The sequence below is a fragment of the Heterodontus francisci genome, chromosome 3 (assembly GCF_036365525.1).
Source record: "Heterodontus francisci isolate sHetFra1 chromosome 3, sHetFra1.hap1, whole genome shotgun sequence".
In the NCBI taxonomy this organism is placed as follows: Eukaryota; Metazoa; Chordata; class Chondrichthyes; order Heterodontiformes; family Heterodontidae; genus Heterodontus; species Heterodontus francisci.
This window is the reverse complement of record NC_090373.1, coordinates 142602602-142627392: the sequence shown is the minus strand read 5'-3', so window position 1 is coordinate 142627392 and position 24791 is coordinate 142602602. Positions and strand designations below refer to the sequence as shown.

General features: G+C 41.7%; 1 protein-coding gene across 1 annotated transcript in view; it reads left to right on the top strand.

Annotated features, from left to right (window-relative positions):
- Positions 1–24791, top strand: part of LOC137362204 (uncharacterized) — a 130597-nt gene that overhangs the window by 59517 nt on the left and 46289 nt on the right. The window contains exons 5-9 of the mRNA XM_068026658.1: positions 1509–1637; positions 2183–2368; positions 3487–3737; positions 13712–14890; positions 16114–16225. Coding sequence (XP_067882759.1) covers positions 1509–1637; positions 2183–2368; positions 3487–3737; positions 13712–14890; positions 16114–16225 — 1857 coding nt within the window. The remainder of the gene's footprint in view (positions 1–1508; positions 1638–2182; positions 2369–3486; positions 3738–13711; positions 14891–16113; positions 16226–24791) is intronic.

Here is a 24791-nt window from a genome sequence, read left to right as displayed (position 1 = left end):
ACACACTTTGCAGCAGGGGTCATTGGACAGAGCTCAGGTGTGGGAAGCCTGGCTCTTTTCTTTCCTCCTTTCACCTGTAGCTAAGGGCACTAAGGTCAGTTATAGCCATCGACTGCCATCCCAGCTGAGATCAAAGTACTTATAAACAGAGCAGGATTGAATCTTGGATTCTCTTGGTGTCTGACTCATCTCTAATCCAAGCAGAGTACTTATCAGATAGGCATCAGGGAAATTCTCATTTCAATTTTATATAACATGTAGGATTTTGGAATTCAACATATTCAGATTTGTCTGTTGTTATGACCAAGGCAGGAGTGATGCACTATCAATTCAGTCCCATTACTCCACAGGTCACAGCATATTATTAAAGTTTCCCACCTGCTGGAAATTAGCCAAATTAAACATTCTATTAACTCCCAGAATAAATCACACCAAACCAGTTATCTTTAAACAACAACAAATTATTTATCGATAAACTAAATCTTAAACAATACTGAGATAAATCTATGTCTGAAAAGACTTTATAACTTCTTATTCCTCCTAACCCTCATGCACACACACAGACATTCAAAAACCAACAGTTAACCAGTTTTAAAAGTGTTTTAAATTAGAGCCGTTTCTTAGGAATAATAAAACAACTGGGTTGTAAGTCTTGGTGGGTTACATTCCCGGTTTGGTGAGGTGTCCCAGAGTCAAATTGTCAGATGCCAATCGAAGTCTCCAGGTGAGTTTGATGAATAGTCTGTAATGGATAGGTGTTTGCAGCACTTCGGCTGCAGTAGGCAACACACAGATCTTTCAACTTGGAGTATAGCAATAGGTCTATTTAGATTTTGAATTGGCAGTCTATCGGTAAAAACTTTACTGGGAATTTCAGAGCTCCTGGAAACACAAAAGGCAACAGAAAGTCACTCCTGAGGCAGAGGCTTCATAGAGACTAGAAGTAAAAACGAATTTGCCACCTCCAACAATGCAAAGTTCCTTTCCAGGGGTCTTTTCCTCTTTAGGCGAAACACAGCCTGTAGGCCAATGTAAAGTTTCTGCTGAGAGAGATAAATCCTTCCTTCTAGGAGAGCACACTTCACTGGTCCGCCAGATCAAACCGGTTTTAGCCAGTCTTTACACACAGTCAAACTGATACAATAGGGCATGTGACACCTCTCTCTTGCTGTTGTCTAGGAAACAGGCTTGCAGTTGGCGCACTGTTCCCAGAGAAAATAAAAACTGCTCTCAGTCTTAAAGGCACAAAGACCCCCTTTTAGTTTTTAAACAGTGAAAAAAAAACCTCCATGAAACTGTTTTGCAGAGTATTTTGAATAGAGTGACTTACTTTAGGAATGTTCATCACTAAAGTTACCATAACTGATAACACAATGGAGAGGGGACAATGTGATGTTGTATAACTCATTGGCATATCGGTACTGCACACAGCAAAATTATGCTTGCATTGCAGTGGTATTTTTGAAAGTAACAAGCAGACATGTTTTACTTTTTTCTTTTGCCTGCAGATTATTGATTTGATCACTACTGAAGGAATGGGAAAGATCCATTCATACAGAATAGAAATTGCAAATAATTTGAGCCAAGCAGAGATTCTAAAACTGGATTATGATGTTGCTGTTTATAACCCTGCAATGGTGAGTTTCTTTTATTTTTTGTGCTTATATTATGAAATGTCCAGTATTTTAGCACTGAATCATATTTAATACATTGCTGTCTTGCCATTAACAAAATGAATTGTTTTTAAATGCAATGTAAACTATTGTAATGTTCCATGTATCGTACTGTCAGGACAATAATTTTATATTTGTGCTAAGCGTGCAGTTTTCCCAGAGTATGCACATTTTGGCCTTGCTGCTAAAATGTGTGGAAGATGCAAATAATTTCTCCAGCATTTTCTGTTTTTCTTACTTATGTCTCCTTAATCTAATATTGTTCTGATATAGTCTGGATCCAGGAGGTTTAATGAAATGTTTTCTTACAATTTGTGGTAGACTCCTTACGATCATTCTACAACAAAACCGTGATCTGATTTGGCAGCTTATACAGTGAAGATTATCCTCCAAGGCTGATAATTTACCTTAAATAACAATGAATGTTTCTTATTGACTATAGATTTGGTGCTTTGACATTATTTTTACATTTTTATAGAATTGGTTGTATTGTCCATGCTATTTTATAGAATTTGATCGCCGAATCGGAGAGAGTGTTGCAGGATCTTAATGAAATAGCCGAAGAGAAACCCGGAGGAAAAGAGGAAGACTGTAAGGAGAAACTGAGCAGATTAAAAGATATGTTCCACATAGCTGTAGAACTACCCCGCCAAACTTTAAAAGCAGTTTATGATTTCTACTACATTTTTGAAAAAGTAGGTAACGTATAACCAATCAGACTGGGATAGCTGGGTTTCAGGCTGGAAACAGAGATATTTACTTGCTATAAGCTATCTCTTTTGCAAAGGTGAATCTCTTTTGCAATTCATTGAGGAATTGGTTTACCGTTGAACATTGCTTTCTCTACTAGATGCTGAACAACTTGCTGTGAACATCTAACTTTTTCTGTTACTGGTTTTCTGTGATTCATGTGTAAATTTCATATCTCCAGTATTCAGGCTATTGCTCCTGTAACTTTTAAGCATTAGCCATTTAATTTCATTCAGCAAGCCAAAGAGTGAAAGTTCTCGTACCAGTTCAGCACAAATGGCTGTTCCATTTTTATTAGATAATGAAAAGTTTTATCAGCTCTGACTAGTTGGTTGAGAGCCAGTTCTTTATACCTGAAACTAGTTCTGATATGGGTTTCACTTAAACCGATTAAGGTAAGCTAATTGTGGCTTCTCCAAAGGGACCTCATAAAGACAAATGCTGTGGTGCTACAAAATCGTGGTACATGCGTACCCAATTATCAAAGCCTGTCCATGCCACAGGTACACCTATGTGGTTTTACACTGATCCTTAATTCAGTAACAGCCTCACAATGGACTGCTTGCCTTACCGCCCCGTTACGATGCAGCTGGTGGTATTTTGAAAAGGGCCTACCTCTGGGCATCCAAAGTGCCCACCTGTTTCAGAAAATAGGCCCCTTTTAATACACAAGAGTCAAATGACCTGATTGCTATTTCAGGTTGGAGTGTGCACTGTGTCCTGAGACCACCCCTCCCCACCCCCGACTCCATGATCTCAGTCTCCCACGCTTACCTTGTTGGCAATGGTGTGATATGGTCTTGATCCAGCAAGCTGCACGGGGATGCCTGTTTGGCACTGCGCAACTCGCCAGCCAGATGTAAATGAGGCCAGGGCCAAACAATTGCAGTTATCCCTTTGCTCTGGTTACTGGTGAGGGACCAGCGTGCTTTGCCGGTTGGTCGCCTGGAAGTTAAAATTGACCCCTTTGTGTTCAAGATTAATGCACATGTCTTTTATTTGAATTCTTATGTGAATATTCACCCAGATTTTAAAATTGCTTTTGCAAAATGATTCCTTCTAGGTTGCTGGCTGGTATCATCTTCTGCTGCAAGAAATATTTTTTAAAGAGGCGGTATGTCATCAGGACGTACACATGTTGGAGTTTCCTCGCGAGGCAGCTATGTGCCTTAAACCAAGCTGGCAGCACCAGGTTAATCACTTCCTGAATAAAGCTCCTCTTCCAGCCATTGAAGAATTGGTTCAGCTCAGGGATTTGGCTGATTGTATTCCAGAAACATTACAGAGGAGGAGGGGAAAACTGCTATTCCAACAGTAAGTATTGGTATCCTGCTATATTTTCACACGTATTGGGAGAAAATTTAAATCAACCCATCAGGCGAGAAATTTGACTGGATCAGATCGGCCATTCGTTTTATACACCGCCAATTGAGAGTAAAATCAGGTGGACTGTAAAATGTTCAGCCAATCTGACCCCTTTAGTCTGTCTAAATTTGAGGTTTTGCTGCTAAGAGTTGTTGTTTTCTCTTCTTTGGCCAATTACTTGTAGGCTGCAGTTCGGTCATGCGCTGAGAGAAAATGCTCCAACTTCTTATGGAGCTGCTCTGTCCTGGATGATATAGTCCTTGTGCTGATAGTAATCTAACAATAGTGCTAGGTAGGGAATTCCAAAATGTTTAACTCCATGACGATGAAGGAATGGTATATGTTGAACAATGGAAGACACAAATTACATACCGGAAATTGAGGCTAACCAAGGAACTAATAAGAGTGAGGAACTCAAGGTAATTCATATTGGTGGAGAAAAATTATTGGAGAAAATTAAGGGACTAAAAGCTGACAAATGCCTAGGGCCTGATCATTGAGGCATTGGGACCTGTTCTGGGGTAGGTGGGACATGTACAAGATGGATGGGTTGCATGCTAGCTTTCATTCATATTCTCTTTTCCCTTTCTTTATCTATTTCTTAGTCCTACTTTGCTAGATTCTAAATTGCTGCCAGTCCTCGGGCTTACCACTTTTTCTGTTGACCTTTATAAGCCACTTCACAGTGGCGCAGTGGTTAGCACCGCAGCCTCACAGCTCCAGCGACCCGGGTTCAATTCTGGGTACTGCCTGTGTGGAGTTTGCAAGTTCTCCCTGTGTCTGCGTGGGTTTCCTCCGGGTGCTCCGGTTTCCTCCCACAGCCAAAAGACTTGCAGGTTGATAGGTAAATTGGCCATTCTAAATTGCCCCTAGTATAGGTAGGTGGTAGGGGAATATAGGGACGGATGTGGTAGGAATATGGGATTAGTGTAGGATTAGTATAAATGGGTGGTTAATGATCGGCACAGACTCGGTGGGCCGAAGGGCCTGTTTCAGTGCTGTATCTCTAAATTATAAAAATAAAATAAATAATGCAATCTTTAACTTTTGTTAGCTATGGTTGATTCACCTCTCCTGGAGAGGGTGGCGGTGTGTGGGTTTAAACTAGTTTGGCAGGGAGTTGGGAACCTGTGAGGGAGCTCAGATTGGAAGGAAGCAAAACTGGTAACAGGAAGTCGAAAAGTATAGTAAGCGAAATTAGAAGGCAGACGAAACAAAGGCAAACATCAAATAGGATCAGAATGAGGAATAATAAGACAAAGTTAAAGGCACTCTATCTGGATGCATGCAGCATTCATAAGAACATAAATAGGAGCAGGAGTAGGCCATTCAGCCCCTCAAGCCTGCCCCACCATTCAATAAGATCATGGCTGATCTGTCCCAGGCCTCAACTCCTCTTACGGGCCTGCTCCGCCTAACGCTCGACTCCCTGAGATTTCAAAAATCTATCTACCTCCTCCTTAAATACATTTAGTGACCTAGCCTCCACAACTCTCTGAGGCAAAGAATTCCAGAGATTCACCACCCTCTGAGAAGAAATTCCTTCGCATCCCACTTTTAAATGTGTGCCCCCTTTATTCTGTAACTATGTCCCCTAGTTCGAGATTCCCCCACTAGTGGAAACATCTTCTCAACATCTACTCTGTCAAGCCCCCTTAAAATCTTATGTTTCTATAAGATCACCTCTCATTCTTCTTAACTCTAATGAATAAAGGCCTAACCTGTTTAACCATTCTTGATAAGACAACCCCTTCATCCCAGGAATCAGCCTAGTGAACCTTTTTTGAACTGCCTCTAATGCTAGTATATCCTTCTTTAAATATGGGGACCAAAACTGTATGCAGTACTCCAGGTGTGGTCTCACCAACACACTGTACAGTTGTAACAAGACTTCCCTATTTCTAAACTCAAACCCCCTAGCAATAAAGGCCAAAGTTCCATTTACCTTCCTCATTACTTGCTGCACCTCCATGCTAACCTTTTGTGTTTCATGCACAAGCACACCCAGATCTCTCTGTACTGAGGTATTTTGTAGTCTTTCTCCATCTAAATAATCTGCCTTTTTATTCTTCCTACCAAAGTGGATTGCCTCACACTTTCCCACATTTAACACCATCTGCCAAGTTTTTGCCCACTCACTTAACCTATCTATAATCCCTTTGCAGATTCTTTTTGTCCTCATCACAACATGCCTTCCCACCTATTTTTGTATCGTCAGCAAATTTGGATACACTACACTCTGTCCCTTCCCCTAAGTCATTAATATAGATAGTAAATAGTTGAGGCCCTAGGACTGATCCTTGTGGCACCCCACTAGTTATGGCTTTCCAACCTGAAAAAGACCCATTCATCCCAACTCTCTGCCTTCTGTGCGTTAGCCAGTCCTCAATCCATGCCAACACATTACCCCCAATACCCAGAGCTCTTATTTTGTGCAATAACCTTTTATGTGGCACCTTATCAAACACCTTCTGAAAATTCAAATACGCTACATCTACTGGTTCCCCTTTATCCACTCTGCTTGTTATATCCTCAAAGAACAAATTTGTCAAACATGATTTCCCTTTCATAAAACCACGTTGACTCTGTTCGATTGCATTATGTTTTTCTAAATGTCCTGCTATTTCTTCCTTAATAATGGACTCTAGCATTTTCCCAATGACTGATAAGCTAACCGGTCTGCAGTTTCCTTCTTTCTGTCTCCCTCCTTTCTTGAATAGGGGTGTCACATTAGCGGTTTTCCAATCCGCTGGTACCCTACTGGAATCCCGTGAGTTTTGGTATATTATGACCAATGCCTCCACTATCTCTGCAGCCACTTCTTTTAAAACCCTTGGATGCAGGCCATCAGGTCCTGGCGACTTGTCTGCCTTTAGTCCCATCAGTTTGTCCAGCACCTCTTCCCTCGTGATAGGGATTGTTACAAGTTCCTCCCTCCCATTTACACCTTGTTCAACTATTATTGTTAGATGGTTATAGTGTCATCCACCGTGAAAACCGATGCAAAATATTGGTTTAAATTATCTGCCATTTCCCTGTTCCCTGTTATTAATTCCCCAGTCTCATCCTCTAAGGGTCCCACACTTACTTTAACTACTCTCTTCCTTTTAATATACCGTATAAGCTCTTACTGTTTGTTTTTATATTTCTTGCCAATTTACTCTCATAATCAATTTTTTCTCTCTCTATTAGTTTTTTAGTCATCCGCTCCTGGTTTCTAAAAAAAAAAAAAAATTCCCAATCCTCTGGCCTACCACTCGTTTTCGTCACATTGTACGCCTTTGTTTTTGATTTGATACTCTCCTTAACTTCCTTTGTTATCCACGGATGGTTCATGTTCTCTTCGAGTCCTTCCTTCTGACTGGAATAAATGTTTGCTGAGTGTAATGAAATATCTGCTTAAAAGTCTGCCACTGTTCATCTACTGACTTCCCCTGTAGTCTATCTTCCCAGCCCACGTTAGACAACTCTTTCTTCATACCTCTGTAATTGCCCTTGTTTAAGTTGAAGACACTGGTTTGAGACCCGAGTTGCTCACCCACAAACTGAATTTGAAATTCTACCATGTGATGATTGCTTCCCCCTAAAGGATCCTTAACTAGGAGATCTCTTATTAATCCTACCTCATTACACAATACCAAATCTAAAATAGCCTGTTCCCTGGTAGGTTCTGCAACATATTGCTCTAAGTAATAATCCATGAGGCACTCCACAAATTCGTCTTCCATGCTATCCTTGCCAATTTGAGTTGTCCAGTCTATAATGCAGATTAAAATCACCCATGATAATCGCAGTGCTCTTCTTACGCGCCTCCATTATTTCCTGATTAATATCTTGTCCTACAGAGAGGCAACTCTGCAGGGACATATGGACCACTCCCACCCGTGAGTTCTTTCCCTTGCTATTCCTATTTCCATCCAAATTGATTCTACATCATGATCTATTACAACTATATCATTACTCACAACTGCACTGATCCCTTCCTTTAATAACAAAGCTACCCCACCTCCTTTTCCTTTCTGTCTATTTTTCCGGAACATCGAATATCCTTGAATATTAAGATTCCAGTCCTGGTCATCCTGCAACTACATATCAGTGATAGCTATCAAATCATATTCATTTATTTCTACAAGAAATGTTGGAAATACTCAGCAGGTCTGGGAGCATCTGTGGAGAGAGAAGCAGAGTTAACGTTTCAGGTCAGTGACCCTTCTTCAGAACAGTTTTGACTTTTTACCATTTTTGCCTACTCCGGTTCTAATTTCTGCTGTATCTTATGCTTGTATTCTCTGTCCCTTCCTGTCACTCTCTGATTAATGTATGCTCCTTCACTATCCTACATCTCTGCTGTCTTGTTACTTTTTGACTTTTTAAAGTTCCTTTCAATTGAACCCTCCCCCCCACCCCACCCACTATTTAGTTCAAAGCCTTATCTACAACCCTAGTTATATGATTTGCCAGGACACTGGTCCCAGCATGGTTTAAGAGAAGCCCATCCCAACGGAATAGCGCTCTCTTTCCCAGTACTGGTGCCAGTGTCCCATGAATTGGAACCCATTTCTCCTACACCAATCTTTGAGCCACACATTTACCCCTCTATTCTTATTTACCCTATGCCAATTTGCACATGGTTCAGGTAGTAATACGGATATTAATACCTTTGTGGTTCTGCTTTTTAATTTGGCCCACAAGGTCGATGATTTGAAGGCACAAATAGAGGAAAATGGCTATTATTTAATTGCCATTATGGAGCATGATTGCAGGGTGGCCAGGACTGGGAACTGAGTATTCAGGGATATTTGTCATTTAGGAAAGATAAGTGGAGGTGGGGTAGCCCTGTTAATAAGGGATGAGATCAGAACATTAGTGAGAGAGGATCTTCGATCAAAGGAGAAAAGTGTAGAATCAGTTTGGGTGGAGCTAAGAAACAGCAAAAGGCAGAAAACATTGATGGGAGTTGTTTATAGGTCACCAAACTGTAGTGGTAATGTTGGGCACGGTATAAATCTGGAAATTAGAGCTGCATGTAGCATGGGCAATACAGTGATAATGGGCAACTTCAATTTACCTATAGACTGAGTAAACCTAATCAGCACTAATTCTGTGGAGGATGAATTCCTGGAGTGTGTATGAGATGGGTTTCTGGAGCAGTATGTTGAGGAACCAACTGGGAATCGGGCTATTTTAGGTTTAGTGTCATATAATGAGAAAGGGCTAATTAATAATCTTGCTGTACAGGAGCCATTAGGAAATAGTGACCACAATATGATAGAATTTTACACCAAGTTTGAAAGAAATATAGTTTATTCTGAAACTAGGGTCTTAAATCTGAACAAAGAAAACTATGAATGTATGAGGGGCAAGTTGGCTATGGTAGATTGAGAAAATATATTAAAAGATTTGATGGTAGACAGGCAAAGGCTAGTATTTAAAGAAGTATTACATGGTTTACAACAAATATACATACTCTAAGACACAAAAACCCAACAGGAAAGGTGAATCAACCGAGGCTAACAAAAGAAGTAAAAGACTGCATAAGATCAAAGGAAGAGCCAGAAAAAGTGGTAAGCCTGAGGATTGGGAGCAATTTAGAATCTAGCCAAGGATGACCAAGAAACTGATAAAGGGAAAAAAAGAATATGAATGAAAGCTAGTGTGAAACATAAAGGTGGACTGTAAAAGCTTCTTTAGTAATGTGAAAAGGAAAAGATGAGCAAGAACAAATGTAGGTCCATTACAGGCAGAGACAGGAGAATTTGTGGTGGAGAATGAGGGAAATGTCGGAGAAACTAAACATTACTTTGTGTCTGTCTTCACGGAGGAAGATACAGAAAATCTCCCAGAAATACAGGGAACCAAGGAACTTGTAAAAATGCGGATTGGAAAGAAATTAGTATCAGTAAAGAGGTAGTACTCAAAAAAAAATTAATTTGATTGGAAGTTGATAAATCCCCTGGACCAGATGAGCTACATCCCAGAGTATTGAAGGAAGGTGGCTATAGAGATTTGGATGTGGTGACCAATTGCAATATTTCCAAATGTGCTGATGACACAAAACTAGGTGGGAATGTAAGTTGTGAGGAGGATGCAAGGAGGCTTCAAGGGGATTTGGACAGGCTAAGTGAATGGGCAAGAACATGGCAGATGGAATATAATGTGAATAAGTGTGAAGTGATCCACTTTGGTAGAAAAAACAAAAAGGCAGAGTATTTCTTAAATGGTGAGAGTTTGAGAAGTTTTGATGTCTAAAGGGACCTGGGTGTCCTTGTTCATGAGTCACTAAAAACTAATGTGCAGCTGCAACAAGCAATTAGGAAGCCAAATGGTATGTTGGCCTTCATTACAAGGGGATTTGAGGACGGGATTAAAGAAGTCTTGCTGAAATTGAGCCTTGGTGAGACCGCACCTGGAGTATTGTGTACAGTTTTGGTCTCCTTGTCTAAGGGAGGATATACTTGCCATAGAGGGAGAGCAACGGAGGTTCGCTAGACTAATCCTGGGATGGAGGAATTGTCTTATGAGGAGAGATCGCAGAAACTGGGCCTGTATTCTCGATAGAGTTTTGAAGAATGAAAGGTGATCTAATTGAAACTTAAGAAATTCTTACAAGGTGTGACAGGGTAGATGTAGATAGGATGTTTCCTGTGGCTGGTAAGTCTAGAACCAGGAGACTCAGTCTCAGAAAAAGGGGTAGGCCATTCAAGACTGAGATGAGGAGGAGTTTCTTTACTCAGGGAGGTGAATTTTTGGAATTCTCTACCCCAAAGGTCTGTGGAAGCTCCAATCATTGAGCATTTCAAGACAAATCAATAAATTTCTGGATACTAATGACATCAAGGGATATGGGGATCGTGGGGGAAAAAATAGCATAGAGGTAAATGATCAGCCATGATCTGTTTGAAGGGCGGAGTAGGCTCGATGGGCCAAATGACCTACTCCTGCTCCCATTTTCTATGATCACCTACACCCTTGGGTTCTAAAGAAGATAGCTGCAGAGATAGTGGATACGCTGGTTAATGGGGAGACAATATAAATTAAAGGGTACAATTCTAAAGTGAGTGCAGGAGCAGAGTATTGTGTCCTTTCGGAAGGATGTTAAGGCATTAGAGAGGGTGCAGAAAAGATTCATGAGAATGGTTCCAGGGATGAGCAACTTCAGTTACGTGGATAGATTGGAGAAGCTGGGGCTGTTCTCCTTGGAGAAGAGAAGATTAAGAGGTTTTGATAGAGGTATTTAAAATCATGAGTCTGGACAGAGTAGATCAGGAGAAACTGTCCCCATTGGTGGAAGGATCCAGAATCAGAGGACACAGATGTAAGGTGATTGACAAAAGAAGAAACAGCGATGTGAGGAAAAACTTTCTAATGCAGTGAATGGTTAGGATCTGGAATGCACTGCCTGAGGGTGTGGAGGAGGCAGATTCTATCGAGGCCTTCAAAAGAGAACTGAATAATTATATGAAGAAAAAAAAATTTACAGTGCCATGGGGAAAAGACAGCAAGGACACGACAAGCTGAATGGCCTCCTCTGTGCTGTAACCGTTCTATGGTTCTATAAATTTCCAAAATTACCTAGATTTTAGAATGGTTCCAGTGGATTGGAAGTTAGCAAATGTAATACCACTATTCAAGAAAGGAAAGAGAAAGAAAAACAGGGGTTGACAGCCCAATTAAATGCTGGAATCTATTATTAAGGAAGTCTTAACAATCCACTTAGAAAATCATAGTATGATCAGATAGAGTCAACATGTTTTTATGAGAGGGAAATAGCGTTTGAAAAATTTATTGGAGTATTTTGAGGTTGTAACTAGTAGGGTAGATAAAGGAGAACCAGTCAATGTAATATACTTGATTTCCAAAAGGCATTCGATAAGGTGCCACACAAAGGGCTAATACACAAGATAAGGATTCATGAAGTTGGAGGGAAGATATTAACATGAATGAAGGATTGGTTAACGGACAGGATGTACACAGTAGGGATAAACGGGGCATTTTCAAATTAGCAGGCTGTAATTAGTGGAGTGCTGCAAGGATCTGTGCTGAGACCTCCGCTATTTACAATTTATATTAAAGACTTTGAGACGAAGAGACCAAGAGTAAGGATCCAAGTTTGATTGTACAAAGCTATGAGGGAATGTGAATTGTGAAGAGGACACAAAGGCTGCCGAGAGATATAAACGGGTTAAGCGAGTGGACAACAAGGTTCCAGATGGAGTATAATGTGGAAGTGTGAGGTTATTCACTTTGGTAAGAAGAGTAGAAAAGCCGAATATTTTTTATAAGGCGTGAAACTTTTAAATGCTGATGTTCGGGGGGACTTGGGTCTACTTTCACAAGGAACACACAAAGTTAGAATGCAGGTGCAGCAAGCAATTTGGAAGGCAAATGGCAAGTTGGCCTTTATTACAAGGGGACTGGAGAACAAGAACAAGGAAGTCTTGCTACAATTGTATCGGGCTTTGGACGACCACACCTGGGGTACTGTTCACAGTTTTGTCTCCATATCTAAGGAAGGATATACTTGCATTGGAGGCAGTACAGTGAAGGTTCACTAGATTGGTTCCTGAAATGAGGGTTGGCTATGATAGGCTGAGCAAATTGGTTTCATGCTCTCATTTAGAAGAATGAGAGGAGATCTCATTGAAACATACAAGATTCTGAAGTGGCTTAACAGGGTACATACTGAGAGTTTGTTTTTCCTGGCTGGGGAGTCTAGAACACAGGGGCACAGTATCAGGATAAGGAGCAGATCAGATGAGGAGAAATTTCTTCACCCAAAGGGTTGAGACTCTTTGGAATTCTCGACCCCAGAGGTTTGTGGATGCTCCACTGTTGAGTATATTCAAGGCTGGGATAGACAGATTTTTGATCTTAAGGAATTGAGGGATATGGGGAGCGGGTGGGAAAGTGGAGTTGAGGCAGAAGATCAGCCATGATCATATTGAATGGCTGAGCAGGCTCGCTGGGCCGTACAGTCTATTCCTGCTCCCGTTTCTTATGTCCAAGTTACAATGGTGTGTCATTTAGAGGACAACTTGTAGGTGATGGTCTGGAGCTCTTAGAGGTCAGAGGGTGGGGCTGGGAATTGCTGTCAAATTAAGGTTTTTTTTTGTTTCGACAGTGCAAGCTGCATCTTACATACTGCAGCTATAGTATTGCAATGGTGAATAGATGGAAATTAAGTTCAGTAGCAGGGTTGCCAATCAAATGGTGTTGAGCTTCTTGAGTGTTGTTGCAACTGCACCAGCCAGGCAAGTAGTGGGTATTCCATACCACTTCTGACTTGAGCCTTTTAGATGATGGAGAGGCATTAAAGGGTGGAGGTGAGTCATTATCACAGTATACCCAGCCTCTTTTATGAAGAGTGTTGATATGGCTGATTCAGTTAAGCTTCTGGTCAATGGTGACTCATCTAAGGATGCAGATTTTAAACTGTATTGACTTGGTAATGAATTATTAATTCAGTAATAGGGGTCTGAAAAATGAGTTTAAGTAGGCAAAGCTTGTTTTATTTTTCATTTTCTTTCCCCAATGCATTTTTAAAATAATTGAAGTTCCGTGTTCCCATTTCCTGACCATATGTGACTTGACATTGCTTTACAAACTACCTTTTGGTCTTGAGGAATCGCCAATCAGCTATGCATCCCTGAAAAAAAAACTTAGATTTATATTGTGCATTTAAAAAAAAAACTTGCATTTATTTAATGTATTTACCTGTAGGGAAACATCTTAAGGCACTCACAGAAAAGTGAAGGAGCAGGTGCCTTGCCTTTGGGAGAGTGTCAGGAGGGTCACAGAAAGCTTAGATGGAGAGACATGCTTTTATTTGGAAATATATTATTGACACAAAGTAAAATATTTAATCTAATGAACTGTGGTTTTTTTTATCTTTCTGCCATAATATTTCTTTTTCATCTATACAGGTGCTTAATTGTAAGAAAATTATTGACTTCTCTGGGGCAAGTGTTACTGAGCGACTTAGAACAAGCAATTCAGTGGCAAGAAGTGTATTTAAAGAGATTTCAAAGTGTGATGCTTCATCATGCTGATTCATCTGTTGATACTAAGATTAGTGAAGGTGCTACTGAGGCACTGAAGACTGCCAGTGAAGCACATGTTATTCAGGACCAGTTCATTGAAAGCAATTTACATGAACCAAAACAAGAAAATGGCTTTGAACCACATATATCCTCTGTGGAAAAACACTGTGAAAGTGAAAGGATTGAACACAGCAGTAATCTTGACTGTGACCATGTTGATGAAAAGTTGCAGTTAACTACTTTTCTGTCAGCTTATCAAACTGTTCTTATTCATCCTGACCAAAAAGGCAGGACATTAACCAACAAAACCCCATCTTTAAGTTCTTTTGACTCTGGAATCGATGGGGCTGGTAGTTGCAATTTTGAGACTGGAAGCTTAAAATTCAATTATGAAGTAGCCAATAGGGAACACAGGGCAAAAAAAATCTCAAAGTTATCACTTAAAACTGAAGTGGCAAAACTAAATGAAAAGGATAAAATTAGTGGGAATGAGTCTGTTGAATGGCCAGGGTTTGATAAATTTGGGTTTGCTGATCCATCATCCACATCAAGTGAAGTGCAGCCCTTTTCAAAATGTAATATGAAGACTTTAAACTTTGAGATAAAAGTGAGCCGTTCAGCTAGTTTGCCTAAGAATCCTTGGATTAGCCTTCCTGTTGAGGACCTTGAAAAGTCCTACATGGTCACAATTACCCCCAAAAGACCCATATTGGAGACAAACCGCAAACATGCAAAAGCTGGCAGCTGTATTATGGTGTATAAAAATGAGGAAAGAAATGTGGACCAGTTTACTGACACGGCTCCAGGACTGAACAACTTCAGGGCAAGAAAGCCTACATCAGTCGAGGTGAAAGCTCCAGGAAAGGAGCACGTTTTAGTTCTTGAGGAACTTGATGTGCAGCCTGTTGAAAGAATTAATTGCGTACAGTTCTTCAAGGACCATAGTTTGAATTCTATGAAACATTTTGATGACTATCTTGAAGATGAGATCCCAGAAATCCTCTGCAATAAATATGAACTTTGTGGATCCAGAAGACCACTGGAAGGGAGTAAAAATGAAAGGTTTACATTATTACACACTTCTCCATCCCATCTTCTGCCAATCCACTCATGCATACCTTGAGAGTCCATTTAACAGTATTGAATCTGTCTTGATATTGACCAAGCAATATGATTTTCATTTTCTGATCAAACAGGACCCAATAATCAGAGAATGGTACAGCACAAAAAGAGGTCATTCAGTCCAGTGCACCTTTGAAAGAGCTACCAGTTATTTCCAATCCCCTGTCTTTCCCCAGCGCCCTGCAAATGTTTATCCAATTCCCTTTTGGAAGTTGTTAAATATGCTTCCATCAGCCATACATTCCAGATGACAACAACTAACTGAGTAAAAGAATTTCTCCTCATCTCGCCTCTAGATTTTTTGCCTGTTGCATTAAATCTGTGTCCTCTAGTTATCGACCCTTCTGCCACTGGGGAACAGTTTCTCCTTATTTACTCCAACAAAATTCATGATTTTGAGCATCTCTATTAAATCTCCCCTTCATCATCTCTGCTCAAGCTGAACAACCCCAGCTTTTCCAGTCTCTCCGCGTAACTGAAGCCCCTCACCCCAGTATTATTCTAGTAAATTTTCACTAAACCCTCTCCAAGGCCTTGACTTCCTTCTTAGTGTGGTGCTCAGGATACTTGTGTGATGTCATTTGAATGGGTTTTCCAAGGGCATTTCAAGTTGTGGCACCAAAATCCTATTTTGTAACTTTATTGTACTTGTTCAATTTAAAAGTTGCTAAAGGTTGTCAAATTATCTTTTAAAATGTATAGATCATAATTGATATGCATTAACTTCTTAATGAGGCATGCCAGAGAATAATAGCACGAGTTTGGTCCACCATTTTCCCTTTCACATCTAATGCAACTTTCCACTGATCTGTTAAGAGGAGATACTGTTTAGAAGGTAAGACAATTCTACATAAGCAGAGAATTAAAATTGGAGGCACTTAGCATAGTTTGTTCTTGTTTACCTCCACGAGAGAGAAAGAAACTGATGAGCAGGTAAGCCCATCAAGTCTGTTGACTAATGAAAAAGAATGTGGAGAGGGAAGAAAATATCCTAAAATGGAATCAGAAAATGCCAGAAGCATTTGTAGAGAACAGCTGACTTAACATTTCGGGTGGAGACCCTTTGCCAGAGCCAGTTTCTTTCTCTCCATTGTAATGTACAGTATGTAATGTGCAGGGCTGTTTTACAATCATAACTACTTTGTTCTACATCCCATGTGCAGAGAACATATTGCATTAACTGAATCAAAGCTGTATGACTGGGACATGAAGGAGCAGGAAAAGCTTCAGGATGATATTGAAAAGCTTCTGCTGATGACAGCCAAAATTTTAGAGGTAAAGGTGAAATACTTCTGTGAGTTATTTATATTTGCTCATTTATGTGATGCATGTGAGTATGGGCAGGGCTACTGAAGGCTCAGGTACCCCAGGTTGGAGTGGAGAAGGGTGGATGCATCTGAAGCCAGAAGATAAGAGTGTGTGGACGGGAATGAAGCGCTAAGTAAAGTTGCAGCGCTATGGTGGGCTGAGGCCATGGAGGGATTTGTTGATGTTGACAATGATTTGTAAACGAGTGTGGCGAGAGCCAAACAAGGTCTGCAAGGATGGGTGTGCAGATTCAGATGTGGGGAACAGAGTTTTGAATGATTTGGGATTTATGAAAGGTAAGGATTTAGAGGCAGAGAATGCAGGTGTAGAAGTGAAGCTCGAGGTGATGAAAATGTGGTTATGGAGTTTGGCAGCAGTGGAGACGAGGTAAAAGTAGAGATGGGCAGCGTTGCAGACGTGGAAGTAAATGATCTTCAATGGGATTTGGGGCTTACAACTCAGCATCTTTGTTAGTTGGCTTTCAGATAATCTTTAGAACTGGATTCAAGCTTTGACTTTGGGGACGCATGAGAGGTTATATAACGTGCTGCTTGAATTCTTGTTTGTTTTTATTTTTTAAATCCTGTGACTTCTCTGTTATGAACTAAAGCTGTTGATAATTTTACTTCCATATTTAATATTTTCTCCGCTCTTCCCTACTCCTGAAGGCATAATTCATTGTTAGACTGTAGTTCCGTGGGCACCTGGTGGTTTCTAGTATTTCAGCTAAGTAACCATTATTAATGATTAAGCCTCAAGAGTGTGTGTTAACAGACTATGCGATTGTAGAGCCCGTCACAGCAAAGTTTAATCCTGTGCAAGCATGTGTCCTTCCAGCAGGTCCATTTGACTGTAATCATAAGAGAAAGAAAGAAACTCACCTTTATATAATAAATAATGTCTTTCATGACCTTAGGACATCCCAAAGCACTTTACATCCAATCAAGTATTTTTGAAGTGATGGCAGCCAATTTGTGTACATCGAGGTCCCACAAACATCAATGTGATCATGATCATAAAAACATAACATAAGAAATAGGAGCAGGAGTAGGCCATTCAGCCCTTCAGGCTCACTCTGCCATTCAATGAGATCATGGCTGATCATCTACTTGAACACCATTTTCCTTCACTATCCCCATAACACTTCATAGTTTTAATATGTAGAAATCTATCGATCTCAGTATTGAACATACTCAACGCAGAGAATTCCAAAGATTCACCACCTTCTGAAGAAATTACTCCTCATCTCAGTCCTAAATGGCTTGCCCCTTATTCTGAGACTGTGTCCCCTGGTTCCAGATCACCAGCCAGGGGAAACACCCTTCCTGCATCTACCCTGTCAAGCCCTGCAAGAATTTTGTATGTTTGAATGAGATCAATTCTCATTCTTTTAAACTCCAGAGAATAAAGGCCCAGTGTATTTAACCTTTCCTCAGAAGACAATACCTCTTTTCCATGAATTAATTTGGTGAACATTCATTGCACTCCCTCTACGGCAAGTATATCTTTCCCTATGTAAGGAGACCAAAACTGCACACAATACTCCAGGTGCGGTCTCACCAAGACTCTATATAATTGCAGTAAGGCATCTTTACTCCTATGTTCAAATCCTCTTGTAATAATGGCCAACATACCATTGGGGTGGCACAGTGACACAGTGGTTAGCACCGCAGCCTCACAGCTCCAGCGACCCGGGTTCAATTCTGGGTACTGCCTGTGTGGAGTTTGCAAGTTCTCCCTGTGTCTGCGTGGGTTTCCTCCGGGTGCTCCAGTTTCCTCCCACATGCCAAAGACTTGTTGGTTGATAGGTAAATTGGCCCTTATAAATTGCCCCTAATATAGGTAGGTGGTAGGGAAATATAGGGAAGGTGGGCATGTGGAAGGAATATGGAATTAGTGTAGGATTAGTATAAATGGGTGGTCGATGGTTGGCACAGTCTCGGTGGGTCGAAGGGCCTGTTTCAGTGCTGTATCTCTAAACTAAAAAACTAAACTAAACCATTTGCCGCCTTAATTGCTTGCTGTTCCTGCGTATTGGCTTTCAGTGACACATGAACAAGGACCCCAAATCCTTTTTGAAATTCAACACTTCCCAGCCTCTCACCATTTAAGAAATATTCTGTACTTCTGTTTTTCCTACCGAAATGGATAACCTGACATTTCTCCACATTGTATTCCATTTGCCAAATTTTTGCCCACTTGCTTAGCCTCTCCAAATCCCCTTGAAGTGTCTTTTGCATCCTCCTCACAACTCACGCTTCCACCTAGTATTGTGTTATCTGCATTTAATATTACATTTAATCCCTACATCCAAGTCATTGATATAGATTGTGAATAGCTGCGGCCCAAGCACTGATCCTTGCGGTACCCCACTAGTCACAGCCTTATAATCTGAAAATGAGCCATTTATTCCTACTCTCTGTTTTATGTTGGTTAACCAGTTCTCAATCCATGCCAGTATATTCCCCCCCAATCCTATGTTCTCTAATTTTGTTTACTAACTCCCTAGAAATAGAAATCATAAAACCATTCAGCACAGAAGGAAGCCATTTGGCCTATCATGCCTGTGCTGGCTCTTTGAAAGAACTGCCGTGCTTATTCCCACAACCCCACTAAGTCTGTAATGCTAAGTTCCTCATCCCGAAGTCTCTGTCCAACTCACTTTCAAAATTACTTATGCAATCAGCTACCATCACCTTTCATGTGGGTAGGCAGTGGTGTAGTGGTATTATCACTGGACTAGTAACCCAGAGACCCAGGGTATTTCTCTTGGGACATGAGTTCCACCACAGCAGAAGGTGGAATTTAATTAATAAATCTGGAATTAAAAGCTAGTCTAATGATGGCCATGAAACCATTGTCGATTGATGTAAAAACCCATCTGGTTCACTAATTTCCTTTAGGGAAGGAAATCTGCTGTCCTTACCTGGTCTGCCCTACATGTGACTCCAGACCCACAGCAATGTGGTTAACTCTGAAATGGCCTAGCAAGCCACTCAGTTGTACCTAACCGCTATGAAGTCAATAAAAAGGAATGAATTTGGAAGGACCACCCGGCATCGACCTAGGCACCGGAAACGCCAACGGCAAACCCAGCCCTGTCGACCCTGCAAAGTTCTCCTTATTAACATCTGGGGGCTTGTGCCAAAGTTGGGAGAGCTGTCCCACAGACTAGTCAAGCAACAGCCTGACATATCATACTCACGGAATCATACCTTCCAGACAATGTCCCAGACACTGCAATCACTATCCCTGGGTATGTCCTGTCCCACTGGCAGGACAGACCCAGCAGAGGTGGCGGCATAGTGGTATTTAGTAGGGAAGGAGCTGCCCTGGGAGTCCTCAACATCGACTCCGGACCCCATGAAGTCTTATGGCATCAGGTCAAACATGGGCAAGGTAACCTCCTACTGATTACCACCTACCGCCCTCCCTCAGCTGATGACTCAGTACTCCTCCATGTTGAACACCACTTGGAGGAAGCACTGAGGGTGGCAAGGGCACAAAATGTACTCTGGGTGGGGGACTTCAATGTCCATCACCAAGAGTGGCTCGGTAGCACCACTATTGACCAAGCTGGCCAAGTCCTAAAGGACATAGCTGCGAGACTGGGTCTGCAGCAGGTGGTGGGGGAACCAACACGAGGGAAAAACATACTTGACCTCGTTCTCACCAATCTGCCTGCTGCAGATGCTTCTGTCCATGACTCTATTGGTAGGAGTGACCACCACACAGTCCTTGTGGAGATGAAGTCCCGACTTCACATTGAGGATACCGTCCATCGTGTTGTGTGGCACTATCACAGTGCTAAATGAGATAGATTTCGAACAGATCTAGCAATGCAAAACTGGGCATCCATGAGGCGCTGTGGGCCATCAGCAGCAGCAGAATTGTACTCAACCACAATCTGTAACCTCATGGCCCGGCATATCCCCCATTACCATCAGGCCAGGAGACCAACCCTGGTTCAATGAAGAGTGCAGGAGGGCATGCCAGGAGCAGCACCAGGCATACCTCAAAATGAGGTGTCAACCTGGTGAAGCTACAACACAGGACTATCTGCGTGACAAACTGCGTAAGCAGCATGCGATAGACAGAGCTAAGCGATCCCATAACCAACGGATCAGATCTAAGCTCTGCAGTCCTGCCACATCCAACCGTGAATGGTGGTGGACAATTAAACAACTAACTGGAGGAGGTGGCTCCACAAATATCCCCATCCTCAATGATGGGGGAGCCCAGCACATCAGTGCGAAAGATGAGGCTGAAGCATTTGCAACAATCTTCAGCCAGAAGTGCCGAGTTGATGATCCATCTCTGCCTCCTCCTGAAGTCCCCAGCATCACAGATGCCAGACTTCAGCCAATTTGATACACTCCGCGTGATATCAAGAAACGACTGAAGGCACTGGATACTGCAAAAGCTATGGGTCCTGACAATATTCCGGCAACAGCACTGAAGACCTGTGCTCCAGAACTTGCCGCACCCCGAGCCAGGCTGTTCCAGTACCGCTACAACACTGGCATCTTCCCTGCAATGTGGAAAATTGCCCAGGTATGTCCTGTACACAAAAAGCAGGACAAATCCAACCCGGCCAATTACCGCCCCATCAGCCTACTCTCAATCATCAGTAAAGTGATGGCAGGTGGCATCAACAGTGCCATCAAGCAACACTTGCTTAGCAATAACCTGCTCAGTGACGCTCAGTTTGGGTTCTGCCAGGGCCACTTAGCTCCTGACCTCATTACAGCCTTGGTTCAAACATGGACTAAAGGGCTGAACACAAGAGGTGAGATGAGAGTGACTGCTTTTGACATCAAGGCAGCGTTTGACCGAGTATGGCATCAAGGAGCCCTAGCAAAACTGAGGTCAATGGGAAGATGGTTGTGGTTGTCGGAGGTCAATCATCTGAGCTTCAGGACATCACTGCAGGAGTTCCTCAGGGTAGTGTCCTAAGCCCAACCATTTTCAGCTGCTTCATCAATGACCTTCCTTCAATCATAAGGTCAGAAGTGGGGATGTTCGCAGATGATTGCACAATGTTCAGCACCATTCGTGACTCCCCAGATACTGAAGCAGTCCGTGTAGAAATGCAGCAAGACCTGGACAATATCCAGGCTTGGGCTGATAAGTGGCAAGTAACATTCGCACCACACAAGTGCCAGGCAATGACCATCTCCAACAAGAGAGAATCTAACCATCTCCCCTTGACATTTAACAGCATTGCCATCGCTGAATCACCCACTATCAACATCCTAGGGGCTACCATTGACCAGAAACTGAACTGGAGTAGCCATATAAATACCCTGGCTACAAGAGCAGATCAGAGGCTAGGAATCCTGAGGCGAGTAACTCACCTCCTGACTCCCCAAAGGCTGTCCACCATCTACAAGGCACAAGTCAGGAGTGTGATGGAATACTCTCCACTTGCCTGGATGGGTGCAGCTCCAACAACACTCAAGAAGCTCGACACCGTCCAGGACAAAGCAGCCCGCTTGATTGGCACCCCATCTACAAACATTCACTCCCATCACCACCGACGCACAGTGGCAGCAGTGTGTACCATCTACAAGATGCACTGCAGCAATGCCCCAAGGTTCCTTAGACAGCACCTTCCAAACCCGTGACCTCTACCAACTATAAGGACAAGGGCAGCAAATACATGGGAACACCACCACCTGCAATTACCCCTCCAAGTCACACACCATCCTGACTTGGAACTATATCGTCGTTCCTTCACTGTCGCTGGGTCGAAATCCTGGAACTCCCTTCCTAACAGCATTGTGCGTATACCTACCCCACATGTACTGCAGCAGTTCAAGAAGGCAGCTCCCCACCACCTTCTCAACGGCAATTAGGGATGGGCAATAAATGCTGGCCTGGCCAGCGGCGCCCATATCCTGTGAATGAATTTTTTAAAAAGTACAATATTCCAGATTCTGACAACTGTGTGAAAAAATTGCTCATCTCCCCTCTAGATTATTTTCCAATGATATTGAATCCATGACCTCTAGTCATTGCCCCACTTGCCAGAGGGAATATTTTTCCCTATTCACCCTTTATCATCTTGAAGGTCTCCATTAAGTTACCTGTTAACCTTTTCTGTTCCAATGAGAACAGTCCTAACTTTTCCAAAAGCAAAATACTGCGATGTTGGAAATCTGAAATAAAAACAGAAAATATTGGAAACACTCATGAGGTCAGGCAGAATCTGTGGAGGGAAAATTGACGAAAAGTCATCGGCCTGAAATGTTAACTCGGTTTTTCTCTTCACAGATGCTGCCCGTGTGGGACCTTATCAAAAGCTTTCTGAAAATCTAAATATACCACATCCACCGGTTCCCCTTTATCTATTCTGCTAGTTACATCCTCAAAAAAAAACTCCAACAGGTTTGTCAAACATGATTTCCCTTTCATAAATCCATGTTGACTCTGCCCAATTCTACCGTTATTTTCTAAGTGTCCTGTTATCACATCCTTTATTATAGATTCTAGCATTTTCCCTATGACTAATGTTCAGTTAACAGGTCTGTAGTTCCCCATTTTCTCTCTCCCTCCTTTCTTAAATAGCTCAGTTGCAATTGCCACCTTCCAATCTGCAAGAAACATTCCAGAATCTATAGAATTTTGAAAGATGACCACCAATACATCTACTATTTCTGCAGCCACCTTGTTCAACACTCTGGGATGTCGATAATCAGGTCTAGGGGATTTATCTACTTTAACTCCCATTATTTTCTCTGGTACTTTTTAATTTACTAATATTATCTTGCAGTTCCTTGTTTACGCTAATCTTTTCCTTTTTACATATCGTAGAAGCTTTTACAGTCCATTTTTATGTTTCTCGCTAGTGTACTTATATTCTCTTTTCTCTTTCTTAATCTTTTTCTTGGTCTTCCTTTGCAGAATTCTAAAGTGCTCCCATTCCTCAGACTTACTTTTTTTGGCAACTTTAAACGCATCTTCCATTGATCTAATACATCCTTGATTTATTTTGTTAGCCATGGTTGGAACACTTTACTTGCTGAGCTTTTGTGTATTAAAGGAACGTATTTTTGTTGTAAGCTATGTATTAATTCTTTACACGTTTGCCATTGCCTGTCTATCATACTATTTAATGTAGCTTCCCAATCCACCAAACCCAATTTGCCCTTCGTACTGTCATAGTTTCCTTCGCTTAGACTTAAGACCCTAGTTTCTGATTGAGCTACATTATTTTCAAACTTAATGTAAAATTCTATCATATTATGGTCACTCTTTCCTAAAGGCTCCTTTGCAACAAGCTTATTAATTAGCCCTTTTCCGTTGCACAATACTAGATCTAAAATAGCCCATTCCCTAGTTGTTTCTTCAACGTACTGCTTGAGAAAACCATCTTGCATACATTCCAATAATTTGTAATAAAAACAGAAAGTGCTGGAAATACTCAGCAGGTCAGGCAGCACCTGTGGAGCGAGAAGCAGAGTTAATGTTTCAAGACTGTGACCTTTTATCAGAACTGGCAAAGGTTAGAAAAGAATTAGGTTTTAAGCAAGTGAAGTGGGTGTGGGAGAGAGCAAAAGGGGTGGTGTGTGCAAAAGCAGAGCACAGAAGAAATTAAATAACAAAGCTGACCTGGGACAAAGGCAAAGAGTGTGTTGATGCATGTGGTAAAAGACAAAGCATTAGTCCCGAGAGAGTATTAATAGTGGAATAATGAGCAGCTTTATCTACAAGGAAATCAGGCACATGGTTAAAAAAAAATTAAAAATGTAAAAAACAAGGGCAAGTCATGCTCTGAAATTATTGAACTCCATGTTCAGTCCGCAAGGCTGTAGAGTGCGTAATCCAAAGATCAGGTGCTGCTCCTCGAGCTTGCATTGATGTTCACTGGAACAGTGGAGGAGGCCAAAGACAGAAATGTTGGCATGATGTTGGGGGGGGGGGGGGGTGGGTGGTTGTTGAAATGGCAAGCATCATGCTTTTTATTTCAGATTTCCAGCATCTGCTGTATTTTGCTTTTATTCCAATAATTTGTCCTCTACAACATTCTTCTTTTCTTTTCTTTTCTTAGTACAACATTAGTACTATGAAAATACGAATTAGGAGCAGGAGTCGGCCACTCAGCCCTTCGAGCCTGCTCTGCCATTCAATAAGTTCATGGCTGAATTGATTATCCCACATTTCCACCTACCCCTGATCACCTTCTACGCCCTTGCGTATCAAGAATCTACCTACCTCCGCCTTAAAAATATTGAAAGATTCGGCTTCCGCCGCCTTTTGAGGAAGAGAATTCCAAAGACTCTCAACCCTCTGAGAAAAAGTTTCTCCTCATCTCTGTCTTAAATGGGCGACTCCTTATTTTTAAACAGTGACCCCTAGTTTGAGATTCTCCCACATAAGGAAATATCCTTTCCACATCCAACCTGTCAAGACCCCTCAGGATCTTGTATGTTTCATTCAAGTCTCCTCTTACTCTTCTAAATTCCAACGGATACAAGCCTAGCTTGTCCAATCTTTCCTCATAAGACAGCCCACTCATTCCAGGTTTTAG